Below are 27559 nucleotides of genomic sequence, written 5' to 3'. Positions count from 1 at the left end.
GCTCGTTTGCAGCGGGTCGGAGATCGAAGGTTTGAGCCAATTGCGGACGAAACGTCTGGGCAAGGAAGGGGGTGAGGGAGCAGCCCTTTGAGTTCCGCCTCCTCTCTAGGCGCTGGTGGGGAAGGGGGACTAGGAAACCCTGCCCTCTGAGCCAGCAGGTCCGACGCCTCGGTGCAAAGTGCCGAGAGGGCGGCGGGAAAACCGCCCGCCGGGACCAGGGGACGGGAAGCAGCCAGGAAGCCGTACGGGAGGGCGCGCGCGCGCGCGCCCCTTTTTCAGCAGTGTGGCGGGGTCGCACGCACGCCCGCCTCGGCGGCTGGGCGCGATTTGCGACAGTGGGGGGAGCGGCGGCGGTGGCGGTGCCGGCAGCTTTGCGGCAGGCTCCGGCCGGGCGTGCTTGACGGCGGTGTGGCGGAGGCCCCGCCCGAGGCGGCAAGAACCTGGAGGGAGGCGGAGGAATATGTCTGAGAGGGAAGTGTCGACTGCGCCGGCGGGAACAGACATGCCGGCGGCCAAGAAGCAGAAGTTGAGCAGCGACGAGAACAGCAACCCGGACCTCTCGGGAGACGAGAATGTGAGTGCAGCCCCGCCTGTCCGGGACTGTGGAGTAGAAGTTTCAGGTTCTTTGGTAACTGCGGTCGGGGCGGGCGGGCTGCCGTGGGGGGAGGGAAAGGTGTCACCCCGCGCTTGGGAGAACGCAGGCGTGCGGGGAAATCCAGTTTGTCTGGGGCATTCGAGGTGGAACTGCGACTGATAGCAAGCAGAAAGTTGGCGAGGAGCGGATTAAAGGTCCTGAAGGTCTGCGAGGTCCGCTCAGATCATCCCTGCGTGGGAGAGGGAGTTTGTTCCTTTGGGGGACTTGACGGTGATTGCGAATCTGAGATTGTACTAGTTTAAAAGGCATGCTGGAGGTAAGAGATTCCGTTTTCCCAGAAAAGTTGGTAGGAGGGGTCCTCCTAAGGATTTGAGGGGTTGTGTCACTGTAAAGCACTACGGAATCTTAAGGATGGAAAGTATATAGATCTCTGGCTTGAGTTTATGTGACCGTGTGGTTATGTGTGCCCTTTTCCGTGGAAGTGCGGTGTTGTGGTCCTTAGTGTCGACTTTTCTGTAGTAGGAGCAGGATCGAGAAGATAGTGGAGGGGGAGCCACCTTTGATTAAGGCAAGTGAGGGAACAATTTGAAAGTTTTTGCTTAATGTAAAGGGATTGGGAGATTTCAGGCCACTGTGGTAAAGTCTGTATTTGAGCCAAGTGTGAAGATTAAGTGAAGTCATAGTGCTTAGAGAAATGCTGCCCCGTAAAAAATAATATGCAAGCGTTGTGAAAAGTACTAGACACGTGTTCTAATAATTACTTATATTATGATAGGGTAGGCTTTGGCCTTTCGCATAATTACTCAGAATTTAATGAAAATGTCAAATTTATTTATAATGAGGAAATTTGTCAGGGGAAAAAAATTAAATGGAAGTTCATTTTATTTTCCTAGACTCCTAAAGTACATTTTTTGATGGTTTCTAAAGCTTTCTGAGACCGAATGATTGGGTTAGCTTTGGTCCCTTCTAAAAGGGGCAAGACTGAACGTTTTGGTATGTGTGTCTTTGACAGATTATTGAACCCTTTGGGGTCCTCTCAGAATGAAAGGGTTCTTGTTTGTTTGTTTGAGTTAGAATCTCCCAGTGCAACACAGGCCCACCCTCACACCTGATAACCTTCTTACTTTACTCTCAGTACCTAGAATACATTCGTTCACCACCATGTCCTGCAGAATACTGTGGATATATAGATGAAGCATATAAGATTACAAACCAGACCAAGTGTAAAACTTTAAAATATATTTAACTTTTTAAAAAGGCCAGAGGCATAAAAGCTCATTTGTAAAGCACATGCCTGACATATAGGAGGCCCCAGGTTCTGTTCTCATCAAAAGATGTACTTCCCCCCTGTTGTATTTTATTTTATTTTATTTTTTAAGTTTTGTGACAGGGTCTCACTTTGTACTCTTGGCTAGCCTGGAATTCAGAGATCAGCATGCCCCTGCCCACTAAATGTTGTATCAAAGATTCGAGGCACAGCAACTGGTTCCCCATTTAGATGGAGTAATATATGTATTAACACAGTAAATTGCAGGTTCTGATTGATAGAAGTGATAGGCTGATTTTTCACGACCCACAACAATTGTGATACAAGATAGACTTTTAACTGGAAAATCCAAAATCTGAACTTTTTGCATATAAGAAGAAACAGATAAATGTGATTTTTCTTTTTTTAAATCAGGATCCTGTTATTCCCATGCTGGCTAAGATCCTTCTGCCTCTGCCTCCCAATTGCTGGGGAAACAGATGCCTGGCTGAAAATGATTTCAATTTAGGAGTCCAATTTAAGCACAGTTTAAATTTCCATTAAAAGCTAATTGTACATTTACATCAAATTGCAGTTCAGTCACTTGTTAGTCACCTGCTTTGTGTCAGGTACTTCATTCCTTGGTTTTTTTGTTGGTTGGTTTTTTGTTTCGGAGTCTCATAGGCTGGCCTCAAACTCATGGCTATTCCCCTGCCTCAGCATTCCAAGTACTGGGATTGTAGGAGTGAGACACTATGACTAGCTTCATATCTATTTGGTGTTATGTTCTAGAATATTGTATTTTCTTAAAAGACATTTTATTTTTGACCAAGGTGAAGTTTGAAAAAGAACTAATGTTTTCTAAATGAATTAGTGGCTTTTAAATATCTTTTGACACGTCTATTTATTTTTAACCTATTTATTTTTTGTAATACAAAACCAACTTTAGGAAGCCGTAACTTAAGATCACAAAAGCAGTGCAGACTTCATGGGCTTTCGCTCTAACAGCTGTTAGACAAAATGGTTCCTCTGGAATGGATTTAGGGACTACTATTGCCCCAGGGTAATAGATGGAAGTTTTTGTATTCCAAAGAAGACTTAAGTATGGTTCTGAGCTGAAGAAGTTAGGAGACTTCTCTATTTTCTGCAGCTGTTTCTGTTTGGGCAGACTATAGTCTACAGAGTTCTGTCTGATATGCGCTCAAAGTTCAAATGTGTTTTCTAGTAGTATTCAAACTATGAGGCGAATTGCATTTACATATAGTATGGACCAAGGAGACTTCTTTAAAATTCTAAGTGGTTTATGTTATAAATAAGTAGACTTTGCATAACAGATGCTTTTCAAAACTATTGCTAATATAGGAAGTATTAACGTACTTCTCAATGGTCACATGCCCGTGCTTCAACCTGAGTAGCAGTCAGTAAATTATGAAGATGTGTAGGCCAGTCAGATTTATTGAATTATGTGCTAGTGAACTATTGAATCCTAGCAACTCTTTACCAGCAAGAGAGCAGTTAGTTTTTCCCACATTTCCTGTCTACTCTACGCATTTTCCACAGAGCTGTGTAGGAGTGAATGAGGCATTGTATTAGTGTAACTGGTGTAGACCAGTGCTTTACTTAAAGCCCAGATTGCTTCTGTCTTTCGTAGTAGTGTTTTTACTTTCTCTGCAGTGTAAGTTGTTCACAAGTATTCTAATGCATAACTGGATTTTATTCCCAACGCTCCCCAACTGTGCCAGGAGTACAAGTCCCACTTTTTGCACACTTTTAATTTAGCCATCTTATTAATGGTGAAGTTCCTTGCTTTTAAATGTGCATCTGTTTTATGAAGTTCCTAACTTACTGCTCACAGGACGATGCTGTCAGTATCGAGAGTGGCACAAACACAGAACGCCCGGACACACCCACAAATACACCAAATGCACCAGGAAGGAAAAGCTGGGGAAAGGGAAAATGGAAGTCGAAGAAATGCAAATATTCTTTCAAATGTGTGAACAGCCTCAAGGTATGTACAGGAAGCTCTAGGCTGCAGACTTCTGGGGTACACATGAGATAGTTGATACTCTGAGGTCTAAAGTATTTTAAACTACTGTGTTTTAAAGGGATTTGTTTGTTTAAATTGTGTATTATAATCTGTCACATTTAGTCAAGTGAACTTTATCTTGTCCTTTACTTTAAATATTAATAGTGAGTATTGCAGTCTGTTGTTGGTTTATTTGTTGATCCAAATAAAGGACTTGAAGAAATGTTACTCTTCAGTAAACTATAACCAAAGCCACTTCTGACATCAGTTACCAAAAAAGAACTGAGGATGATCTGTTACCTTGACCCTAGCAAGCGTCAGCACATCTTAACTCTTACAGTTTTAAAGACATTCTAAACGTGGCTTATGATTGTCTTTTTACAAAACAATGTGACATTTTAAAACTTTTGGGTTTTGGGTCTAGCCACATGGCTCAGTGGGTGTTGCAGTAATTATTAAAAAAAAAGAATCTAACATCCCACACTAAGACCAGCACCGTAGGGCCACATGGCATTAGTGGGTACATTCATCTCAGTGGTGGCTGGTTCTAGGGCACCACACCATGCTACCCCCAGCTACTCTCTGGCCTAGGCAGTCTCTCTGCCCCCCCATTGCTAGCCACCCTCTCCTGGTTAGCCGGGAACTCTTTGGTCCCAGCAACCCAGTAAAACCAGGACTCTAGATATCCCAGCAACTGCTGGCCTATCAAGGCTCCCTTGCCTCGGACTCTGCCCACACTCCCAGCAACCGCCCCTGGTCCCAACATCGCCTACCCTCCCGGCTACCCTCTCTCTTCCTTCTTGTAGCTCTCTGCTGCTGCTCTGTTTACATTCCCAGCATCCGCCCCCTAATAGTTACCAAATAAACTCCCAACATCTTGTTAAAATCAAGACTCAAAAAGTTTATAATTTAGCGATCAGATTTATATGTTAAATTCTCAGTCTACAATACGTCCACACAATAAACCCAGAGCTAATTGAATAATGACATAAACTGCCCACCTAAATAAGATGAATTGACCTATAAAAATCCATCCCCTAAGAAATATTCATAACTACCTGTGGCCATTTTGCTGCCAAGTCTAACAACCGAAGTTTAATTCTTGGAACCCAGATAGTGGATCAAGAGAATTGATTCCTGAAGTCATTCTCTGATTGCCATGTGTCTGGTAGGAACACACACACACACACACACACACACCCCTACTTATGTACGTACGTAAGCAGGCCTTTATGCACGCACGTACACTATTTTATTTTTATGTTATGGACATTGGTATTTTGCCCGCATGTATGTCTGTATGAGAGAGTTCCTGCAGGTGTCAGATTGGGAAGCAAACTATACGAAGAGATGAGAATGAACACGTGGTACAGACTGACTTGGTTGTCTTGGACCAGACTGAAGGGATCAGGGAGTCTAACGCCAGGTGGTTTTATTGTAGGCATATTCAAACAGGAGAATTCAGGTAACAACAATTCCAGGAACATAGCAAAAGTTAAGGTATGACTCCATAGAAACTCTTTCACAAAGTATTATGTGACCATGAGGGTGGATTCTGTAGTTAAAAGACCTAGAATCTAATGTGGTCTCTGACAGTGTAGATGTCAGCAGGCCATAAAGTACATGTGACATCCGTTATGGGTGATTATTTAGGAAAGAAAGAGTCTAATTCTAGGGAATCAGGGTGAGGTGCCCCTACTGAGAACCAGATAGCCAAGGTCACCAGGTCTTAACAACCCCCCACTCTCTGCTTTCTGGATTGGAGAGACACACCTACCTAATTAGCATTCCTGGTTCTCTTGGTGCTTATCTGAGTAAAAGGCCCCTGTGTCCTCTATAGTGTGGTTGCTGGGAATTGAACCCAGGTTCTCTGGAAGAGCAGACACTGCTCTTAACTAACCACTGAGCCATCTTTCCAGCCCCAAATCAATGTGGTTTCTGTTTTTTTAAGCCAGTGTTACACAGACCAGACTGGCCTTGAACTCACAGAGCTCTCCCTGTCTGCCTCCTGAGTGCTGAGATTAAAAGGCATACTCCACCGATGCCAGCAATGTATTTTTGTAAGATGGGGTCTCCCTGAGTAACTCAGGCTTCTCTCAAACTAGTCACAGCTCAGTCTTCTGTGTATTGTGACTAGGTGTGAGTGCTGTACCCAGTTTAATAATGTAAATATGCAAGATTTAGAGGGAAACAAGGAGTTGGAGTTAATTATTGTATTCTCAGCAGTATTTTTATTAATTTGTAAAAACAGACTACTATCGGTAAGGACTTTTGGTGTTTACTTTGAATAGTTTCTATATCCATTTATTGTTTTCTAAATTTTGTGAGCGTTTTTCCCTTGAGGAAATATATGCATACTTATATATGTTATATATATATTTAATATATATTCTTTCCTACAGATGTAAGTTTAACTTTGTGAGAAAAACTTTGAGTGGGAATTAATATCTATGATATAGGGGTTGGGGATTTGGCTCAGTGGTAGAGCGCTTGCCTAGGAAGCGCAAGGCCCTGGGTTCGGTCCCTAGCTCCGGAAAAAAAAAATATCTATGATATGATAATTTAAAAGTTTACCCCCCCCAAAAAAAAAACCCAATAAATCTACTAATAAACTAAATCTACTCAATAAACAGGCAATGAAATGAAGACACATTTTAAAAGATGAAGTAGGACCGTCCAGATGATTCAGTGGGTAAAGGCACTGGCCACATATCACTGGACACCTAATATCATCCTCAGAACCCGCATTAAAAACCAACTTCATAAGTTTCCTCTGACCTCTGGGGTCTATTTTCCCTCCCCAACACCCATACACGTGCACAATAATACTGAATTGTTATAAGAACCGTGAAGTACTGTTGGTGAGTAGACAAATGAAAATGTTCACCGTCTTAGCAACCAGGGATATGTGAATCTAAATGACACAGACTCTGTCTCTCCCCTGTCAGAGTAGTTTTTGTTTTTTAAGACAGCTGTAATGCTGGGGGCAGGGGATTCCTGTACACTCTGGGTGGGGATGTAAAATCCTACAGCCACACTGCAAGTCAGTGTGGGGTTCTTAGACACTGTAAGTACAGCTGCCATAGGACCTTGCCACGCCATGTCTACACACCGTAGAGGAACTTTCCACATTTGTGACCATTCACAGTAACCAAGGCAGGCCAGCTTGGGTGCCCATCAACAGCTGAGTCGGAGAGATGTAGATTCAGAGAGGGATTTGATTCAGCCATGCAGGATGAAGGTTTAGAAGGGAATCAACTTGGGAAGAAGGAAACTAATGACGATAGAGGGTAGTGCCTAAATTCAGTTAAAAGTTCATGATATGTAGGGAAAATGTCATAAAACTCACTGCTTCTACACTAAAGTACCTTAAAAAGAAACTGAAAACCTTTTCTCAATATAATTTTAGATAAACTCTTAGCAAAACATAAGAAACTGGCATTTTCCAGTTTGGAGCGTTAAGTGCTCAGTACAGTTAACTGTACCCTATAAAAGGTGAAAACTTTCCCTTAATACATTAAGAAGTGGTGTCCATTACAGTCTGTTGGTGTTTACTTATATTAACTTACTGGCTTTACATTCTGTCTCTAGAAGATGTTTTATTGATTTGTGTAAGTATGTGTTTGGGCGTGTCTTCCATAGGGGTACAGGCACGAGGCAGTGGAGGGTTGTGTTCCCCTGGCACTGTTCCAGGCTGTTGTGAACCCCCTCTTCCCCACTACAAACACAGGGTACCAGAGCTGGAGCAGGGTCCTCTGCAAAACTCCTGAGTCATCTCTTTAACTCTGGATGATGTTGTTAAGTGCCTTTTAAATAGTTCCAAAGCTGAAGCCCTGGGTTTTCAAGAGATAAGAAAATAAAAGCTAGAAGACATTAAAAGTACTTTAAAGTGAACTTAGAAGTCAGTGTTAAATAGCAGGAAAGTGCAGTAAAGCCCTAGATCTGAACTGCAACTTGGGAAACTAACGTGAACGACAACCCTGTGGTGCTTGTCTACCACATTGTCTCTGTGTAACCACCTCACAGATCGCCCTCCCCATGCGTATCTGCAGTCTGAGTCTCCACTGTTCAGAGTCTTGATCTTTCCTCTGATAATCCAAGTCCAAGGTTATTTAAAGATTACTCAAGATAAATTTGTTTGAATAGCCACTGACTAATAAAAGCAGTGGCAGGGATGGATGTGATGTGCCCTACTTTCTTTTCCAAGGGAAAACTTAAGCCTAATACAATCCAAAGCCATTTGTTAGTCTGTTATATGAGAGAAATAACCGTGTCCTCTGGCTCAAGAACTTAAAATATATCTACCAAAAGTTGTCAGTTTATCATGATTTAGAACATGAAGGTTGGGTTTAAAAGGGCAGGCAGTCCAGATTGTTTTCAGAACACATAGATGCTTCCTAACTTGTGATGTAAGTCTTTGGTAGAAAGCATTCACATATTTGAAGATCTGGAAGCTTTATAGTGTTACAGTTAATGTCAGAAGTCAGTGTGTGTATGATATGTAGCTTAGTCAGTGTTCTGTTGCTGTGAGGAGACACCATAACCACCACACCTCTTGTAAAAGAAAGCGTTTAGGTGGGCCTGGCTTACGTCTGCAGAGGTTCAGCTCTTATCACCATGGCTGGAAGCAAGGCTGGCAGACGTGATACTGGAGAGATAGCTGAGAGTTCCTTGTTTGGGTCTACAGGCAGGAGGAAGAGAGACACTGGGTCCGGCAAGAACTTTTGAAACCTCAAGGCCCACCCTAGCTAAACACTGCCATCAATCAGGTGGCACCTACCCCAACAAGGCCGCACCTCCGCATCCTATCAAATAGTGCCACTTCCTAAGCATTCAAATACATGAGCCTATAAGGGCCAGTCTTAGTCGGACCACCACAGCATGTAAGCTAGTGGATGTGCTGAATAAGGGGGCAGAAAGAAGGTTAAGTAAAGCTTAGTTCACTAATGGTTTTTGTTTTTAAAAATACGTTAAAATTTTCTTTTTTGTGGTTATTTTATAGGAAGATCACAACCAGCCATTGTTTGGAGTTCAGTTTAACTGGCACAGTAAAGAAGGAGATCCTCTGGTGTTTGCAACTGTGGGAAGCAACAGAGTGAGTGTTGGGGGGCAGGGCGGCAATAGTGATTCGTTTGCATCTGTTACAGTTAGAGTGTTAAAATGGAGTGATTTTAAAATAAGTTCTGGATACTGGGTTAACAGCATGATTCTTCTGTGTAAGAAGGAAACTTTGAGAAGTGATCAGGGTTAAAACTAATGACTAGAGACTAAGACTAATGACTGACTTTATATTTGTTATGAAGCAGATTTTCTAGTTCTCTTTGTAAATATTTTGAGTCTGTGGGCTGCCTGCATGTTTATCTGTGCACCATGTGCATGCGGTACTCACGGAGGCCATGAGGGTATCAGATCCCCTGGAGTTGGTTACAGTGGATTATTAGCCATGTAGATGTTGGAACAGAATCTTCTGGAAGAATAAATATTTTAACCCTAAACTATCTCTCTGGCCCCAGAACTTTGTCATCTAAAAAAAAAGGTATAATTAATTGTTCTATACCAAGCATAAATCCAATAGATTTAAGTAATAGTTTAAAAATATTAATTATAGGGGTTGGGGATTTAGCTCAGTGGTAGAGCGCTTGCCTAGCAAGCACAAGGCCCTGAGTTCGGTCCCCAGCTCCGAAAAAAAGAAAAGAAAAAAATATTAATTATACATAAAATCATAAAAACTTGTACATATTTACGGGGTATCAGTGATGTTTCAGTACATGGATTCTTTATGTGAGGTTCTTTAGTTCATTATTTCATGTTACCAAGATGCTTACTTACAAATTTAAAAGAGGATAAATCATAATTATTTTTAAAGTTTTAGACTTTAACTCAGTTTGAAAAAGTTGTGATCATGTGGATGAAATGTATATTTAAGTGTTTGGAAATAGAAATTATTACTAGACTCTTAAATATAGTCTAGTATTACATAAGATGTGCAAGGATTTGTAAGACTTTGATAAGGATACAGAGCTCTTTAAAGCAGTTTCTGTAATGTTGTTAAGTTATAATTGCAACTAGAATGATTAAGAGATAAAGAGAATGCTTCTCTGAGATGACATGCATGCTTTTGTTTCTTTAGGTAACCTTATATGAATGCCATTCTCAAGGGGAAATACGGTTATTGCAGTCCTATGTAGATGCTGATGTATCCTTTTCGAAGTGTTTTTATATCTCTGGTTTAAGACTGGGGGATCCTGGCATGTACCTGATGTTGAATTTGCTGGAAGGTGATGTGTATGAGGAGGATGTGCTATGGGTGGGGGCAGGATGAGGGAAGCAGGCATTGGAAATCCATGATAGAGATGATTAACAGAGACCAACTAAACCTCGTGCTTGTTCGGCCATGCTTGGAGTCTTACAGTGTTACTGCAGTTTCAGTGCTTACCTGGAAGTCCTCCTAAGGATCTGATCAACAGAGCCAAGATGGAAAAAATAAGTGTGTGTAGTTAAGGAAATAAAATATTGAAAAGTCAGTTATGAAGAAAAGAAAGGTCTTAAAAGCAAAAATATTAGTTCACGGGGATTTTAAAAAGCTGAGTGATAAGTTTCTTCCAGATCCACTGGAAGGAATATGACAAGTGAGGAATGAGTGAGTGGTTCCCATGATAGGAAGGTTCACAGCATATCAGGACGGGGCAGCAAGGCAAGCCTGCAGGCTTGCCCCCTAGTTTTGTAAATAAAGCGTTATTGAAGAGCAGCCATGCTTATGGGTTGAACTGCTGTGTTTTCTGGCTGATTGGGAACTACAGCAGTAGATAGAGCAATTCTGCAGGCAGCCACAAAGAAGTGTGGTGGGGTGAGGGGCAAAGAAGCTCAGGCGGTATGGATTTTAGCCTAAAAGTGCCGCTGTGGATATGTGATTTTTTTGAGAATAGGAGTAGCTTGCTGAGTAGCCCTAGCCGGCCTTTAATATAAGAACATCCTCCTGCTTCTGTTTTTTGAATGTGAGGACACCTGGCTATCAATATGCAAATTTCATGTAAAGAAAAATGAGCACTTAAATATCCAAACCTTTACCAGTTGTTTGGAAGGTTCCATTTATTGCAAACATTAAGTCATCTATTTTTTCAAAATAAATTATGTTTCTTAACTGGAATTTTCTCAGGCAGATGAAAACTTTTACACTTGTGCATGGACCTATGATAGCAACACCAGCCACCCTCTGCTAGCAGTTGCTGGATCTAGAGGCATAATAAGAATAATTAATCCTATAACAATGCAGTGTATAAAGGTGCGTCTTCTGTTCAAATTGTAGATAATGCTACTTTTGAATACACACCTGGTAAAACTTGGTAAAGTGTCTTTACGATGAGTGCAGTCATTCATCATGTGGGTCTTGAGGATCCAATGCCGTTTTCTGGCATGGCAGCCAGCACCTTTACCTCTGCGCCATCTAGCCAGCCCCCTTGCTTTATTTAGACTAGTCCTTCGGAGTCCCTGTAACAGGTAGGTAATTGATTAGTCTTCCTCCCTTGCTTGTGGGCTCCAGAGCAGCCTGTAAGGAACAGGAAGGGAGAGCCAAGGAAGCTAATATTAATAGGAAGGCAGGTTTTAGGCATTGCTGATTTTAACCCTGGGGTCATTGACATCTTACACAATGCTATTAGTTAGCCTTGGCTAACTGGCACCATTTTCCTTCTATAAGTTTGCTGGGTGATTTCAGTATGTAGCCAAGGTTGAGTGTGAACTACTTGAAGTGAAATCTTTTGTTTTGGGGACAGAGGGCAGCAGAACTGGACACTGACTTCAGCCTTGATTGTGCTAGGCTTTGGTCTGCCACTAGTTGCGTCCCAGCCTTCTGTTTCTCTTAAGGTCTATGAAAAATAACTATTGGCTTTTGAGGTGAAATGAAATGTTTTAAATTTATCATAGCACTATGTTGGCCATGGGAATGCTATCAATGAGCTGAAATTCCACCCACGAGACCCAAACCTTCTCCTGTCAGTAAGTAAAGGTAAGCTCACAAGAAACAAATGGTCAGTTTGTTTTGGAATAATTGTTTGAAAGTGACAGGTTATGTTCTGAAGATAAATAATTATAAGAAAAAATGGCTTTAGTAGGGAAAAAAGCCTTTATTAACATCTCATAAACCAAGACTTCAAAAACAGGCCTCTGCCTGTTGGTGTCAGACACAGTGGGGGTATTGTGATAAGTCTCTTCGATAATCATAATGTTAAAGGAATGTCACATGTAAAATAAGAGGCTGATGAGGTAGGTGACACTAGATAAAGCCTGACATCCTCAGAGCCCATGTATATGTAAGTGGAAGGAGAGAACTACCTCCACAGAGCTGACCTCTGACCTCCACATACATGCCACACGACACCCCAGGACAAATCCCCCTCCCCAAAAAACAGTAAAGGAAGCACTGCAGCAAATAAGCATACTTTTATTTTTAAAAGCTTTTGTTTTTGAATCCCTATAAATTTCCTTTAAATATACCCTGCCTGGTTTTTGTTTTTTGAGACGATTTCTTATTGTGTATAACAGAGTAGCCACAAAGCCACAGAGAACCTCAGATCCGCCTTTCCTGTGCTGAGTTAAGGTGTGAGCCACTGCTCCTGCTTCCTTCCTTGAACGGCTACGTTCCCTGGCAAGAAAGCATGGCATTGCTCCTTGTGCCTGTTTACCTGGACTTACTAGATAAACTTTTCAACTTCTGGGTTTTTTGTTTGTTTGTTTTATTTAAATATGTATCAATGTTCCACCTACATGGACATCAGTGTTCTGCACTACATGGGTACCTGGTACTCAGGAAGTCTGGAAGAGAGTTGGGTCCCATGAATTAGAGTTACAGTTACTTGCCATGTTGGTCCTGAGTCCTGGGAAGATCAGCCAGTGTTCTTAACTGCCGAGCCATTTCTCCAGTTCCTCTCTGCTCTTTTTAACTACTTCTGGGCTTTCTAAAACTCATTAGCTTCCTTTTTTCTACACTTTATTTGCCTCGTCTCTTTAATTTTAAGTATGTACTTTAAAAATAATTTCCGGGCTGGAGAGATGGCTCAGCGGTTAAGAGCACTGACTGCTCTTCCAGAGGTCCTGAGTTCAATTCCCAGCAACCACATGGTGGCTCACAACCATCTGTAATAGAATCTGATGCCTTCTTCTGGTGTATCTGAAGACACACCCTAATAAATAAAAATAAGATTTCTAAAAATAATTTCCTTTATTATTTTTAATTAATGGTAGGTGTATATGGTTACACGTGGGTATGTGCATGTAAGGGCAGATCCCTATAGAGTCTAGAGACATTAGATACTCTGGTGCTGGAAATAGAGACCACTGTGAACCACTAGTTACAAATGCTGGGAACTGAACTTTGATCCTCTGGTAAATCAGCAGCTGCTCTTCTTGCTGAGTTACCTCTTCTCTCTCTACCATATTTTTGTTGTTTATAGAGGGACAGGATCTCCCTTTCTAGCCCAGATTAACCTTGAAATCAAGGCAGTCCTCTAGCTCAGACACCCACCCTCACCCCTTAGTCCCTTAGGGCTAAGATTATAGGTATGAGGTGAGGAGGATTTTGCCTTTTTATTTCAGTGCTGAAGCTTGAAGCCCAGGCCTTGGGGATGCTAGGTGAGTGCTCTGAGCACCATCCTCAACGTCTGCCGCAGTTTTCATTCATTTATGTGTTTGTTTTTGAGGCAGTCTCAGTGTGTAGCTTGGAACTTACTTAACATTAATAATTTTTACATGTGATGTATTTTAAGTTGTTATATATCATGAATGATATTCTTAGTTTCATTGTACATAATCTAAATTTTCATGGCTTTTACATATAAACTTTACTGAAAGTTTGCAGTAGATGAGTGATAAAAATTTATCTTAACTTTCTGTGTTTACATTAGATCATGCTTTACGATTATGGAATATCCAAACAGACACTCTTGTGGCAATATTCGGAGGTGTGGAAGGGCACAGAGATGAAGTGCTGAGTGCTGTAAGTTGAATCTGGGGTAATGACCTTTGGTTTACATAGAGTGAATGTTTCCCATTGAACTTTTCTCTTCATAGGCAAGCATGTCTCCTCATGCAGCCTAGCCTGGCAGGCAGTCATTTCATCCATTCAACATAAAGATGTTGAACTACACACAAAGGGGTAGAGCAAGTGGGCCTCTGTCAGTTTCAGTCTTTCAAAATGACTCGGATGAGTGGAAGAATATGTCAGTCATTCTCTTTGTAGATTTGGTGGTGGGGGTGGTGGTGGTGGTGGTGGGGTGGTGGTCTAGGTCTAGACCCAACTTTTTTCTTTTTAATTCAGAGTCACCAATTGAATTTTCCTTGTTCTTATTATTAAAGAACAAGTTTTTCTAATTATCCATAAGTTTTGTTTGAAGTAGAAATAAGTGGTTGACTTTGAGGAATTCTTCTGATGTGATTACCCTATATTTTCCAGTGCCTCTTCCCTGGGTAGTAAGCAAGACCAACAGTTTATGGCTTAAAAAAAATGTTGTTTGTGCTTTGGAAACAAGGTTTCACTGTAGGCCTGCTGGCCTGGGACTTGCTGTGTAGACCAGATTGACATCTGACTCACACATAGCCTGCCTCTGCTTCCCGAGTGATGAGAACAGAGCCTGGGCCACTCGTTCTGCCTGCCCTCCCTCCCTCCCACTTCTTTCTTACATGTCTTTATTGTGTATATATGTATGACTAGGTAGATGTACACTTGCCAAAAAAAACTTGCCATTTTGTGATCACAGGACAGCTTGCTGGAGTCTCTTTTCTGTTTCTGCCAGGGAAAAAACCAAACTTTGGTCTTTATTTAGGCTTGGTAACAGGCCCCTTAATGGGGAGCCATCTCACTGTCCTGATAATGGTAGAGATAATCCTGTACTGTCTTTTTGCTGATACATTGTAATCAGGGACCTGTCAGCTTTAGGCCATGTTCAAGTTTTTAACATTGTGGCCTTTGCCTGGTAACTCATTTGATTGATTGATTGATTTTAATTTTTTTTAGTTTTGTTTCTCTTCAGTGTTTTTCCTAATTTAACTTCTTAAAGCTGAATCACTTTGAACCATATATGGAGGTGCCAAAATGTTGCATTCGTTGAGAATCAAGGCTACCTAATGCTACTGTATCAGCTTGCATAGTTCTAGAAGTCCTGGTATCATTCTACACCAGGCTTTGTATGGAATCAAGCAAGAGAAGTCTGACTCAGAGGGGCTGGAGCGATGGCTCAGCAGTTAAGAGCTCTGGCTGCTCTTCCAGAGGACCTGGGTTCAGTACTCCAGTTGCAGAGCATTGGTGTCCTCCTCTGTCCTCAATGGGCTCTGCTCACATGTGGTACAGACACACATGCAAAACACCAATAAACAGAAATGAATGAATCTTTAAGAATTTTTTTTAAAGCTAACACAGAGCCATAGATTCTTAAGGATATTTTGTTGTTGATAATGAAGTGATTAGAAATAGTAGCAAGTAGATTGATGAAATCAGTAAACACCAAAGCTAATGTTTTGGTAAAATGGTTTCAGGTTGAGTCGCTGCAGAATACCTAGGTTGTAAGATACCCTCCTGGCTAGAACTGTCTACCCTTGCACCTGTGCTCTTCCTGTCTGAGACAGGGTCTCTCCAAAACGCTGTTGCCCTGGAATACCCTCTGTAGGCCAGGCTGGCCTCAGACTCACAGAAATCCACCTGCCTCTGCCTCCAGGGTGCTAAGGTTAAAGGTGTGCACCACTGTGCCGGATATTGTGGCTTACTGAGACTTAAATCTTCAGCAGGAGAGACTCCATCCCTTTTGTCTATGAAAAGGGAGAAAGTATGTGAGCATTTTGTGAACTCTTTGAGTGCTTGGTACTCAATTAAGAGCATATCTGGACTGTGTTCACCTGCGAAATGACATTGTAATTACATAATATTTGTTATGCATTAGAAATTAGTAAGCATTATAAAATGGTATTTTATACTTGTAATCCCATGGGATGCTGATATAAGAGGATTCTGAGTTCAAGGCCAGTCAAAAAAGAAAAACTAAAATCCTCTTAGACTTTTACTCATTTAAAAAGTGAACCCTAAAAACAATATAGACTTGAATGTTTTGAAATAAAGTACATGGGAGTGGGCAGCACTGATGGCATGGCCTCACAGGTACAGGTCCTTGCTGTACAATCTGGAGCCTTACGTGCAGTCCCTGGAGGAAGTAGAGAGTGAGTCTGGCCAGTTGTCCTCCAACCTCTGAGCATGGGTGCCACCTTCCCCAAACACATACAACAAATATATTTTTTTGTTTAATTTGTTGCTTTTTTAAATGTGATATTTTATTATATATCTTGCTTATATTCACCCCTATCCTCAGCTTCTCTCACAGCCTTCCCTACCTTTCTCTCTTCCTCCCTCCCTTTCTTCCTCTCCACACCCAGTCCAGTTTGCGTTAGCTAGTCATGGGGCCTGCCCTGAAGTGAGGTAAATGTGCCCGGAGTCACGCCACTCAAAACCTGACTCCTCTCCCAGAAGCAGTCAGATGCCAGCTCCTCCATTAGGAGAGGGCCTTCATGTCCTCCTCCTCATCTCTGTGCTGAGATTTAGTCAAGTACATTTAGTGAATGTAATTTTAAGTGGTACAAGAAAACGTATGATCTAACAGTTGAAGGACTCGTGTCTTTTATAAATTGGAGTTGGACAAGAAAAGTAATATATAACTGTGTAGCTTTTCTGTGTCAAAATGATTATTTCAACATCTGATTACCTTTAAATTTAAGGAAGCTATTTAAATATAGTTGTATAAATAAACTTCTATTTTGTACTCTAGTGATGACAGATTAAAATTTTGAACAGAATATGTCTGTGACTTGTGCTGTGCTGAGGTGACGCCCGGAATGTGCTTAGTATTCCGGATTGAAATGTCGTGCTCATGGTACTGGGCACCAGGTGAAAACTGGAAAGGAGCGTTTGAGGCTATAAATTACTTATTTGCACTTTTCTGCTTTATTCCTAGGATTATGATCTTTTGGGTGAAAAAATAATGTCCTGTGGTATGGATCACTCTCTTAAACTGTGGAGAATCAACTCAAAGAGAATGATGAATGCGATTAAGGAATCTTACGATTATAACCCAAACAAAACTAACAGGTGACAGTTAGGCCGTGTGTATTGAGTAGATGTGCTATCCTTCTCCAGGGCTGTGAAGCAATTCCCGCTGCTGCTTTAGTAGCCCTCCTTTTAATATCTGTAACTTTAGGTCAGGTAGCTGCTACCAGATCTTTCAAACGGAAATGCTTACTTAAATTTTTTAAGTCTTTGAATTGTTTTCATCTTGTTTATTGGCACATTTCAGTTACTTTAATGTGTGTGTGCATGCTCTTAACTCATGTTAGAGGTATAAAAGTTTTAAATCACCTGAACCTACTGTGGGATAGAGAAGGGAAAAGGCATAATAGTAAATTCTAATTCAATTTAATAAACTATAGTCTCAAACTGGTTTCTAGCTATGGAATGGTTTCTAGTTCCTGATAATAAAATACTGTCCTACTAGGCGTGTTGATAAACACCTTTAACCCCAGCACTGAGGAGGCAGAAGCAAGGACATTTCTGTCATTTGGAAAATTGGATGCTACCCTAGTCTACAGAGCAAGTTTCAGGCCACTTAGGGATTCAAATATAGTAAGGCCTCTGGGTAGGTGGGTGGGTGGGTGGGTGGATGGATGGATGGATGGATGGATGGATGGATGGATAGATAGATAGATAGATAGATAGATAGATAGATAGATAGATAGATATTTAGATAAATGCTGATATTTTCTTGTAAATGCTTCCTTCATCAAATAGAGAAAATTCAAATTGTGGAGTATCCCATAGTAGCACGGTGAAGAGTCTGTGTTACTGAGGTGCTTCACTTGTTCCTCGTGTGAAGTGCTTTGGGGCTTAGTGTAACTGCCTTCTTAGTACTTGGTTGTCAGAGAGACTTTCACTATAAATGTGTACGTGTGTTGTGCTTTCACTGTAAGCATTATATGTTTAAATATGTTAACTTTGCATTTTTATTTTAGCAAAGAGTTTATTTTCAGGTTTCCAAATAAGGTTATTAATAGGTTGTTTTTACTTTTGCAAGCTTTAGTAAACATTGGCCTACATTTACTGACTTAGAATTAGTACAACTTTTAATTTCAACCTTTCAACATCAGGTGCAATGGAAAATTTATGTTTTAAAATAGGTGTTAGATCTCTGAAATATAAATTACATTTCACAGAGTTGCCCTGGTCTTTTTGAAAGGGCCTTAGCTAGTAATATATGCATTTGGCTAAAAAGCAACTGAGATTGTAACAGTCATGAATTCGTGTCAGCATGGCTTGGTGGGATGGATAAGAGCACTTGCTGTAAAGGCAGAAAGACCTGAGTTCAGATCCACAGCACCTGTGTAAAAGCCTGGTGTGGTTGTGATTTGCCTATAAACCCAGTGTTGGAATGAAGCTTGCTATCCGGGTGGTGTAAGAACCCAGCTTTAAGTTCAGTGAAAGACCTTTCTTCAAAAACAAGGTGAAGGTCAAGATAGGGACATGCCTGAGATTCTCCTTTGACCTCTGCGTGCACATTCATGCACCCATGTGTACACATGGGGGTTTTTTGGTTGTTGTTTTGTTTTTGTATTGATAGCATCTTACCATCTTAACAGGAGATCCTAGACTTTGAATTGCAGAGAGTTTGAGATGATAAGCTTGACCTGGGTTTTTATATGTGAGGGAAAAGGAAAACATGATTGCCTGGGATCATTATCCAATCACAGTTCAATAATTAACATAAAGTGAATCACAGGGGTGGGATGTGACTCTAGTTAAACACTTATCCAGCAAGGGGATGGTTGTGGTTGTAGCCCCCTTAACAAAGACAGACATAGAATCACTTGCGAGACTAGAATTTGCCATTTCCAGAATATCTTGTTTATTTTCTCACAAATATATTTTAGCAAAAATGGAGGTTGGAGGACAACTTTAGTCATTTGTCATCTTCCTCCTTTATATGGGTTCCTGACTCTGAGCTCAGGTCAGTCTTGTGTGGCAAGTGCTGTTACCATCTCAACTACCCCAAACTTAAAATCCTGAGTTTAAAAAGGAAAGGAAAACATTATATTGGAAAACTGATAATGAAAGAAAATACAAGTGAAAAATGGATACATTAGCTCTAAGGAACAGGTTGACCGACAGAAGTCAGTGGTCATATTCTATGTTGTGGAGTTTTAAAAACTGAACTGGAAGATGAAGCTCAGCAGGCAGAGTGCTCCCTGATTTGTGTGAAGCCCTAGGTTTGGTCCTGACTGAGTACCACAGAGTTTATAAATCCCAAACTGAAAAAACAGTACAATCCTACTACACTTTCTTTCTTTTAACTTTTACATTTCCATTCTTCCTTCAGGCCATTTATTTCCCAGAAAATCCACTTTCCTGATTTTTCTACCAGAGACATACATAGGAATTATGTTGATTGTGTACGATGGTTAGGCGATTTGATACTTTCCAAGGTACGGAATACTATATAAGCTGTACTTGCATTGTGTGTGTGTGTGTGTGTGTGTGTGTGTGTGTGTGTGTGTGTGTGTGTGTGTGTGTGTGTGAACTCTTTATAAATTTATAAAACTTATAATATCAATAGCAGATAATAAACTTTTAAAGTCTTATATTTTGGTAATTTGCAGACATTTTTAAGGAAAGAAGTTTGCTAGATGTTCTTTACACTCTAGTGAAAAAAGAAGCAAGCTTAGAAGTTTCAACCATCTGGGAACCAGTGATGTTGAAAATATAATTAAATCCAATAGGAATGTTTTTGTGTTTCTTTTAGTAAATCCTTATTTGCAAGAACAGGTGGCTGGAGTCAATTGACTTACAGGCTATAGTTTGCCCTACCTTGTTGGTGAATGTAGATACACAATCCTGTCACCATGGATTCCACATCTTCTAATTCAATCTATGAGTGATCAGAAGTATCTGAACAAAAGAATTGCATCTGGACCGAGCGTGTACAATGAGCTTCTCTTGTCATTGACTAAATAATACAACTATAGTATACACATGTGTTGCATTGGTCTCATGAATGTAGTCATGACTGAAAATATGTGGGAGGATGTGCACATACGAAGCTATGTCAGGAAGGCACTTGAACCTGTAGCCTTCGGTGTTTGCAGCCAGTTCTTGTGTCTTGCTTTGTTTAGTTTGTCTTTTTCCAAGTGATCATCTAGAGGGGTGATTGGTGATATTAACTGAATATTTAGGGTTGTTAGCGGGAGAGAGTCCTGCCTGGCTTCTTGATGTTAATATCAAGGGGTCTGATTTCCCCCCCTTTTTATTTCCTTTGGGTTTAAATTTATTGTCATTGGTTTCATTTCCCCCTCCTTAAACTCTTTGTCTTGAGATAGACTACAGGAAGTTTTAAAGATAGTGCAAAGAAGTCCAGCGTTACATCACCCACTTTGTATTTTCTGTGTATGTCTGTTTTGCCTGCATGGATGCATGGATGTCTGTGTACCATGTGTGTGTGTCTCAGTTGTGTATCCTCAGAAGCCAGAAGAGGGTATTGGGTGACCTGGAACTAGAACTAAAAATCAGTAGTTACACTGTTGTGCTCTTAAAGCCTAGGCAGTGAATGTTGGTATGTTGTGGTTTTAGTGCCTTGTTGTGTTATCATGCCACCATTCTCAAGCTTCATTACAGTTAATTTAACACCATATTCTTGGCTGTGTTTGTTTCTGGTTGGAGCTATAGCACTCTCGCAGATGAACAGTTGTGTACAGGATTTTTTGTTTCTCTGGGATAATGGTTAAGTTTTTAAGAGTCTACCAAACTATCTTCCAGAGTGCCATTTTACACTCTCCCCAGCAGTGTATGCACAGTCCGGTGTGTCTGTATCATGGATATCATTTAGTGTTACCATTATTTTTATTGTCCAATAGATGTGCAGTGAAACCTCATCGTGGTCTTGATTTGCATTCACTGCTAGTATTGCTGTTGAATATCTTTCATTGCTTATTGACCATCTGTATTAGGGTTCTCTAGAGGAACAGAACTTACAGAACGAATGAATGTGTGTGTGAATGAATATATATCATATATATGGGGTTTATTGGAATGGCTTTAGGCTATGCTCTAGTTAACCCAACAGTGGCTGCCTATGGTTGAAAGATCCAAGAATCCAGTAGTTGTTTAGTACACAAGGCTAAATACCTCAGGCTAGATACACAACTTCAAAGAACGCCAGTGAAGGAATGGACTTGATACCAAGAGCAAGCAAGCAGTGTGCATCCTACTTCTTTGTCCTTTATGTGGACTCTTAGCAAAGGTGTCACCCAGACTAAAGATGGTCTTCCCACCTCAAAGATTCAAATTAGGAGTCTTTCTACTTCAGATGATCTGAGAGAGAAAAAACTCCCTCACACGTGTGCCCAGCATTTAGGGTTTAGTTAATTGCAGATGGTCAGGCTGACAAATATAGCGTCACACCATCCACATCCTTTTTGGGGATATTTCTTTGAATCTTTAGCTGGTTTTCTAATGGATTAAGTTTTTTGTTTGTTTTTATTGTTGAATTTTGAGTGTTCTTTATATATTCTAAATATGCATCTCTGTCAGAAACATAAAAATCTTTTCTCCCAGCCAGTGGCTAATCCGTTTCATGTCCCTATTGGTGACTTTGACTAAGGAAGTGGCTTTTTTTTTTTTTAAAACGTGTGTGTGTGTGTGTGTGTGTGTGTGTGTGTGTGTGTGTGTGTGTGTGTGTGTACAAGTGGAACTTAGAGGGCAGTTTTGGGGAATCAGTTCTCACCATGTAGTTTTCAAGGATAGAACTTGGGTCATCAGACTTAGTGGCAAGTACCTTTTTACCCATGGAACCATTGTGCTAGTGCCAGAAAATGTTTAGTTTTTATTAAATATAATTTGAATTTTTTAAAGAAAACCTTTTTATGAGTTTTCCACCGAACCCCACATTGTAAGGATTTCTTTCTTCCTTCCTCCCTCCCTCCTTCCCTTCCTTCCTTTCTGTAAGGATTTCTTTTGTTTGTTCGTTTGTTTTTTGAGAGAAGGTTTCTTTGTGTAGCCCTGGCTGTCCTGGAACTCACTATGTAGACCAGGCTGGCCTTGGATAACTCTACTGCTTTCTGCATCCCGAGGCCTGGGGTTAAAGAAATTCGTTGGGTAGTGCAGGCAGTCCTCAAACTCAGCAGGCCTCCTGAGTGCTGGGACCGCAGGTGTGAGTCACTGCATCCAGCTCATTTTTGTTCTCCTTTCCGACCATTGGCTTTGGTTGGGTATTAAATGACTGAGACTGAATCTAAGCAAGTGCTCTACCACCCAGCTACATCCTCAATCCTTTACGTGGACCATATCTTGTTAAACCCTTTCTGCCAGTTTATATTATTAGCCACCCAAAAAGCTGTACATTAAATCTGTTTTATTTTCTTTATCCAATCCATCTCTTAAGTTTGCCCCTGGACTTCCTATATAGGTTATTTGAACTTTCATTTTGTTCATTTTGTTTTGGGCTATTATTTTCCTTCTCCTCCTCCTCTTTTTTCTCCTCCTCTTTCTCTTTTTAGTTCTTTTTGTTGAGACAGGGTGTCTCACCATCTACCCAAGCCAGCCTTAAATTTGCTGTAGCCGAGGATCACTTCAAACTGGTTCTCCTTAATCTCCCAAGTATAGAAATTATGGAACACTTTGTAGAATCCCCTCTTTATTTATGTACAGCTTGTTTGGCTAACTTTTTATTAATGTGTATGTGTGTCTGTGCATGCAGCACTCGTGTGCCATTGCACTGTGTGGGGTCAGAATATACCTTCGGGATCTTTTCTCTTTTTGTGTTGAGTCTGGGCATTGCACTCAGCTTGTGAGGCTTGTGCATTGAGGACTTTACCTGTGGTGCCATCTTGCTGGCCCATGTGTAGCGTGGTTATAGGTATTTCTTGGTGTAGCCTCTTTAGCAGTTGCTTTGCTTTAGATGTCATATGTTGTATATGCAGCTTTTCAGGCCACCATATGTTGGCGTATTGGTAATCAAAGGAAGTATAGGACCTTTCCTTGTCGTTGCTTTGTCCCCAGCTTACGATCTAATTGTCTAAAGTGTTTCACTTACATTTGAGAACCGCATTGGATAGTGTATTTTTTGCAGTGAAATATAATTAGGAAAGTGAACATTTCCCACACTTCCCTTTGCTTTTTGGTTTTCCCTTCCTAATCTCAGGCTGCCATCCTAAGCCATTTCCTTTTTGTCCAGGAAACTTCCTGCAGCCATTCATTAGAGGTCTACTAGTGACAGATTCTCTTGTTCATTCTTCATTTTTCTCTTTACTCTAGAAGAATACATTTATTAAATACATATGTCTTGCTTTACAATGCCACTCCTCCCCCAATAGTTGAAAAATATCTGCCGTTTCTCTGGCCTGCATGGCTTCTAATGTGGAATAGTCTGTCTTTAAATCCCTACCCCCTTTCTGTATAACTATTTTTCTGTCCTAACTGCTCTCAAAGTTTTTCTTTCAGTTCTCAAATTGAATTGGACTCTAAGTTTGAGGTTTGAGTGTGATTTGGCTAGATGGGACTTTCTTTGATTTAACTTATTTGTAGTTCATTGATCTGGAATCTGTAGTAGAATTATATACTAGAGAAATATTTTGTCTCATACTTTGAACTATAACACTAATGACACTGTTTTCTTCCCTCATTTTGAGACACCAATTCTCATTATTATATTAACATATTAGATATTTTTGACACACACATTGCTGGCCATTTTATCCATACTCTAGTGCTGGGATTTTTGTCACAGATTTTGTGTGTGGCCCCTGAAATGACTCTCTTCCTCTAATATTCTATTGGGTTGTCTTGATTGTTGATTCTCCTCTTTTCTCTGTTGAGCCCATCAATTAAGTTTCCATTGTGATCACTGCATTGGTGCTGGGACAGAATGCCTGGCAAAGGCAATCTAAGAGTTTATTTTAGCTCCAGTTTGATGGACAGCTTCATGGCATGGAAGCCCTGGCAGAAAGGAGTGTGAGGCAGCTAGTCGTGTGCATCCTCATTCAGAAACAAAGCAGTGAACTAATTCTGCTGCCCGTACTCTGCTTTTTATTCAGTCCAGGATTCCAGCCTGTGGATTAGGTCCCCACATACTAGGAGGGTCTTCCCACCTCAGGCACTTAATCTAGAAAACCTCTCGAAGAAATGTGAGAGTTTTTGTTTCCATAATGATTCTTAAGTCCCACAAAGTAAGTTGGTAGTCAAGATTAGGTATCACAGTTACAATTTTACTGGGGCTTGAATGTTTCAGTATTAGACTCTGGAAACTTCCTTTTTGCCATTCACCTAGTCATTTGGCTTGTTTGTTTCTTCCTTTGTCATTTGAGGGATATCAATCCCAGGGCCTCCCCTGCTAGACAAGCACTCTTCCACTAAGCTAGCCCTCGGATCTTGGGATCCTTCCTTGTTAGCAGTCTTTCTTATCTTAGTTGTTGAAGGGCACAATTCAGGACTAACTTGCAAGTTGCCAGGTGAAGATGGTAATTCAGACTTTCCACTGGGCTTCAGCTGATACCACCTTAAAGGAGATGAGGGCGATTCCTTATCACTGCTTACCTAGTGACTTCTACTGCCTCTGGGGAGATAGTCTGTTGTACTCTAAACCTCTGGGTCATTGCCAGTCCTCTAATACTACAGGCCAAAGAGTTAGCACATTACTACAAAGGGTGAAGAGAGTCCAGAATGTACTTGTTAGGACCTGAGGAGCAGTTTCTTAAGAGCAGGTTCAAATGTCATTTAGCATTAGAATTTTTAGTTCTGAAGAAGGTAGAGAAGAACTTTGCTCTTCCCATTCCTATCTTTCTGTGGCATTGTGGTCAAACTGTTTAAATGCATAGACCCCTATCGGCTGCCATCTGTGATTGGATAGGCTTCCCTGAAAAACTCTAGGGGCAGGATTGTTAATCTGGGTACTGTTGAGGTTGGCCAGGCCTGGAGGAGAGGTTGTTTAGAGGTTGTTTCTGTTGGCTAGAGGCCAGAAACAGTGCCAAAAATTTGGTAGTGTAGACCACTGGCTAAGACAGTGATTGGATAGTGACCACAAGGAGGTTGTTTTAAGTAGCAGTGTCTAAAGACACAATGTTCCAGGGTTAGGGAATGTGTAATGTCATGACCTGTCAGACCCTATCCCCACATCGTATCTTGAGCCACTTTATATCCTGTGGTCCTTTGAGTGAACTAATCAATTTCCTATGATATCATCTAAGCATCTTCTATTTGGTGTCCACACTGTGTATAAAGCCTCAGTAGTTAACAAGGTACATTGTTATGTGTAGATTGGCAAACAGGAACTATGAGCCAATGGCCAGATTTTAAAAGCCTTCTAATTTTCTATAGCATTCCTCAAGTCTCTGGGTGCCAACATACCTGAGGTTGAACTTAGTTTGTTCTGGAAGAGAAATTCACTGTTTCAAGAAGCATGATTCTTTTGAGTTGTTTAATTCTATTGCTAGTCAGATTTCTTGTCCTCAGGTGTAAACTTTGACTTGCTAAACAGTTTCTAGCCTTGGGAGGCAGGCTTTCTGGGCTATACTAAAACAGTAACAGTTTTATTTTTATTTTTTTAAATTCAGTTCTAACTATGTGTCTCTTGTTTCTCTTTTAGTCTTGTGAAAATGCCATTGTATGCTGGAAACCTGGCAAAATGGAGGATGATATAGATAAAATTAAACCTAGTGAGTCTAATGTGACTATTCTTGGGCGATTTGATTACAGCCAGTGTGACATTTGGTACATGAGGTTTTCTATGGATTTCTGGCAAAAGGTAGCACATAATTTTACATTTGGAATTGTCTTCTGAAACACTATGATTCTAGCCTTTCCTGCCCTGTCTTCCTCCTCATCCTCTCACGTTGGTTGTACCGATGCTGTGACTTGCTTTGGCTACCTACCTGGGCACTACACATTATCTGCAGTGGAAGGGGCAGTTAGGTGACAGCAATGTTACTTTCTGTTCCTGAGATACAGTGTTTTAATGTGTTTATCATACACAGCTTTTCTTATAGGAAAACAGAAAAATCAGCATAACTCTATTTAAAGTGTTAAAGGAATCTGCTACTGCAGATTGGCTGAGCATTCTCTAACAGAACTTTGGAAGAGCATCTCACTCTGTAACTCTGTTAAGGCAGAAGAAAAGTACCACACTCGTAGTAAAACTAACTAAGGCCACCCATGAATTGTCTTAGAGCTTTATTCTTTTCAAGATTCCAGGGAAATATTAATTATTTGTACTTTTTCTTATAAATCAGTAACATAGAAAAATTAGTCAGATGGGCCATCAAGGCTGGAGCTTAGGTTTCTCTAAGCAAGGAAGCTGACCTAGGATACCTTAGAGCCTAGCGCTTTGTTAATTTTATATTTTCAATTCTGTTTACACAGATGCTTGCATTGGGCAATCAGGTTGGCAAACTGTATGTTTGGGATTTAGAAGTAGAAGATCCTCATAAAGCCAAGTAAGTATAGAAATTTCTAAAATGTTCTAAATTGTAGCCTTCTTAAGCCATCCTTAATCATTGATTTTTGTGGTGCTGGCAGTCAAACTCAGGGCCTTCCTCCTAGACAAGTACATTACCACTGAGCTGTTACCACTGTACCATTACCACTGTGTCATAGCCTAATTTCAATTTTGTAATATTTTGGTATAACTGTTACTTATACTGTGGTGATAAGATAAATATACCAAACAAGGTGAAATTGGAGAATGAATTCTTAATGAAGATAGGCTGGTTTTAAACTGCACCTTTTCTCTTTCACTCTTTAAGGTAAATGCCATTCTATGTGCTGTTTAACTCTTGTCATGTTTCCCCTAGATGCACAACACTGACCCATCATAAATGTGGCGCTGCTATTCGACAAACCAGTTTTAGCAGGGATAGCAGCATCCTCATAGCTGTCTGCGATGATGCCAGCATTTGGCGTTGGGATCGACTTCGATAAACTATTTTTCCCTAGTAAAAATTAGAATATGTTGTCTGTGTAAAATAGAATTAATGTATCTTGCTAGCAAAGGGACTAGAGCATTTAGACTTGTCTTTCAGCATCCGATCAGGCTGAGCTGAATGTAGTGGTGTTTACATTGTTTACATTCTTTGTACTGTCTTCCTGCTCAGACTTTACTGCTTTTAATAAAAATTTATTTTTGTAAAGCTGTGTTATTTTTATTGTGATGGAAACAAACTGGAAGAAATAAAGTTATACCATATCTTCTTGTAATGTTTACTTTAACTAGAGAAAGCTATTTACTATGAAGTCTTAAGTGTAAATTGTATACCTAAATGTATTAGGGTTCTCTAGAGTCACAGAATTTATGGGTGGTCTCTATATAGTAAGGGAATTTGTTGATGACTTACAGTCTGTAGTCCAACTCCCCAACAGTGGTGAAGTCCAAGGATCTAGCAGTGGCTCAGTCCTACAAGGCAGGCAGGCAAAGAAGAGAGGATCTTCTTTCTTCCAATGTCCTTATGTTGGTTTCCAGCAGAAGGTGTATCCCACCACACCCGGATCTGGGACTTGCTTTGTCCCAGATGACCTTGAACTCAGAGATCCCCTTGCCCTAGTCTCCTCAGATTCATAGCCACTTTGCCTCAAGATCTCCATGCCATGATCCAGGTCAGAAACTTGTATCTCCCAGCCTCAAGATCA

The 27559-nt window shown here is 40.7% G+C and overlaps 1 protein-coding gene across 4 annotated transcripts; it reads left to right on the top strand.

Annotated features, from left to right (window-relative positions):
• Window positions 1-27119, top strand: Eed (embryonic ectoderm development). Of its 4 annotated transcripts, none has more exons than XM_006229664.4 (12): window positions 1-574; window positions 3697-3849; window positions 8870-8962; window positions 9998-10063; window positions 11024-11149; window positions 11791-11872; window positions 13767-13858; window positions 16857-16990; window positions 19269-19374; window positions 25524-25593; window positions 26297-26370; window positions 26728-26803. In XM_006229664.4, exons 1-11 carry the CDS (start codon window positions 461-463, stop codon window positions 26362-26364), a joined length of 1104 nt encoding a protein of 367 aa, XP_006229726.1. In that variant the 5' UTR covers window positions 1-460; the 3' UTR covers window positions 26365-26370; window positions 26728-26803. The 4 variants fall into 4 exon arrangements, with proteins under 4 accessions (XP_006229726.1, XP_038961792.1, NP_001099748.1 ...); NM_001106278.2 differs by having other exon boundaries at window positions 38-574; window positions 25524-25682; window positions 26728-27119; XM_039105860.2 differs by lacking the exon at window positions 1-574 and adding an exon at window positions 624-911 and having other exon boundaries at window positions 25524-25682; window positions 26728-27063.
• The last annotated feature ends 440 nt before the right edge of the window (window positions 27120-27559 follow it).

Source organism: Rattus norvegicus, chromosome 1 (assembly GCF_036323735.1).
Source record: "Rattus norvegicus strain BN/NHsdMcwi chromosome 1, GRCr8, whole genome shotgun sequence".
NCBI classification, from domain to species: domain Eukaryota; kingdom Metazoa; phylum Chordata; class Mammalia; order Rodentia; family Muridae; genus Rattus; species Rattus norvegicus.
The sequence above is the reverse complement of the archived record's forward strand: the minus strand, read 5'-3'. Positions and strand labels throughout refer to the sequence as shown.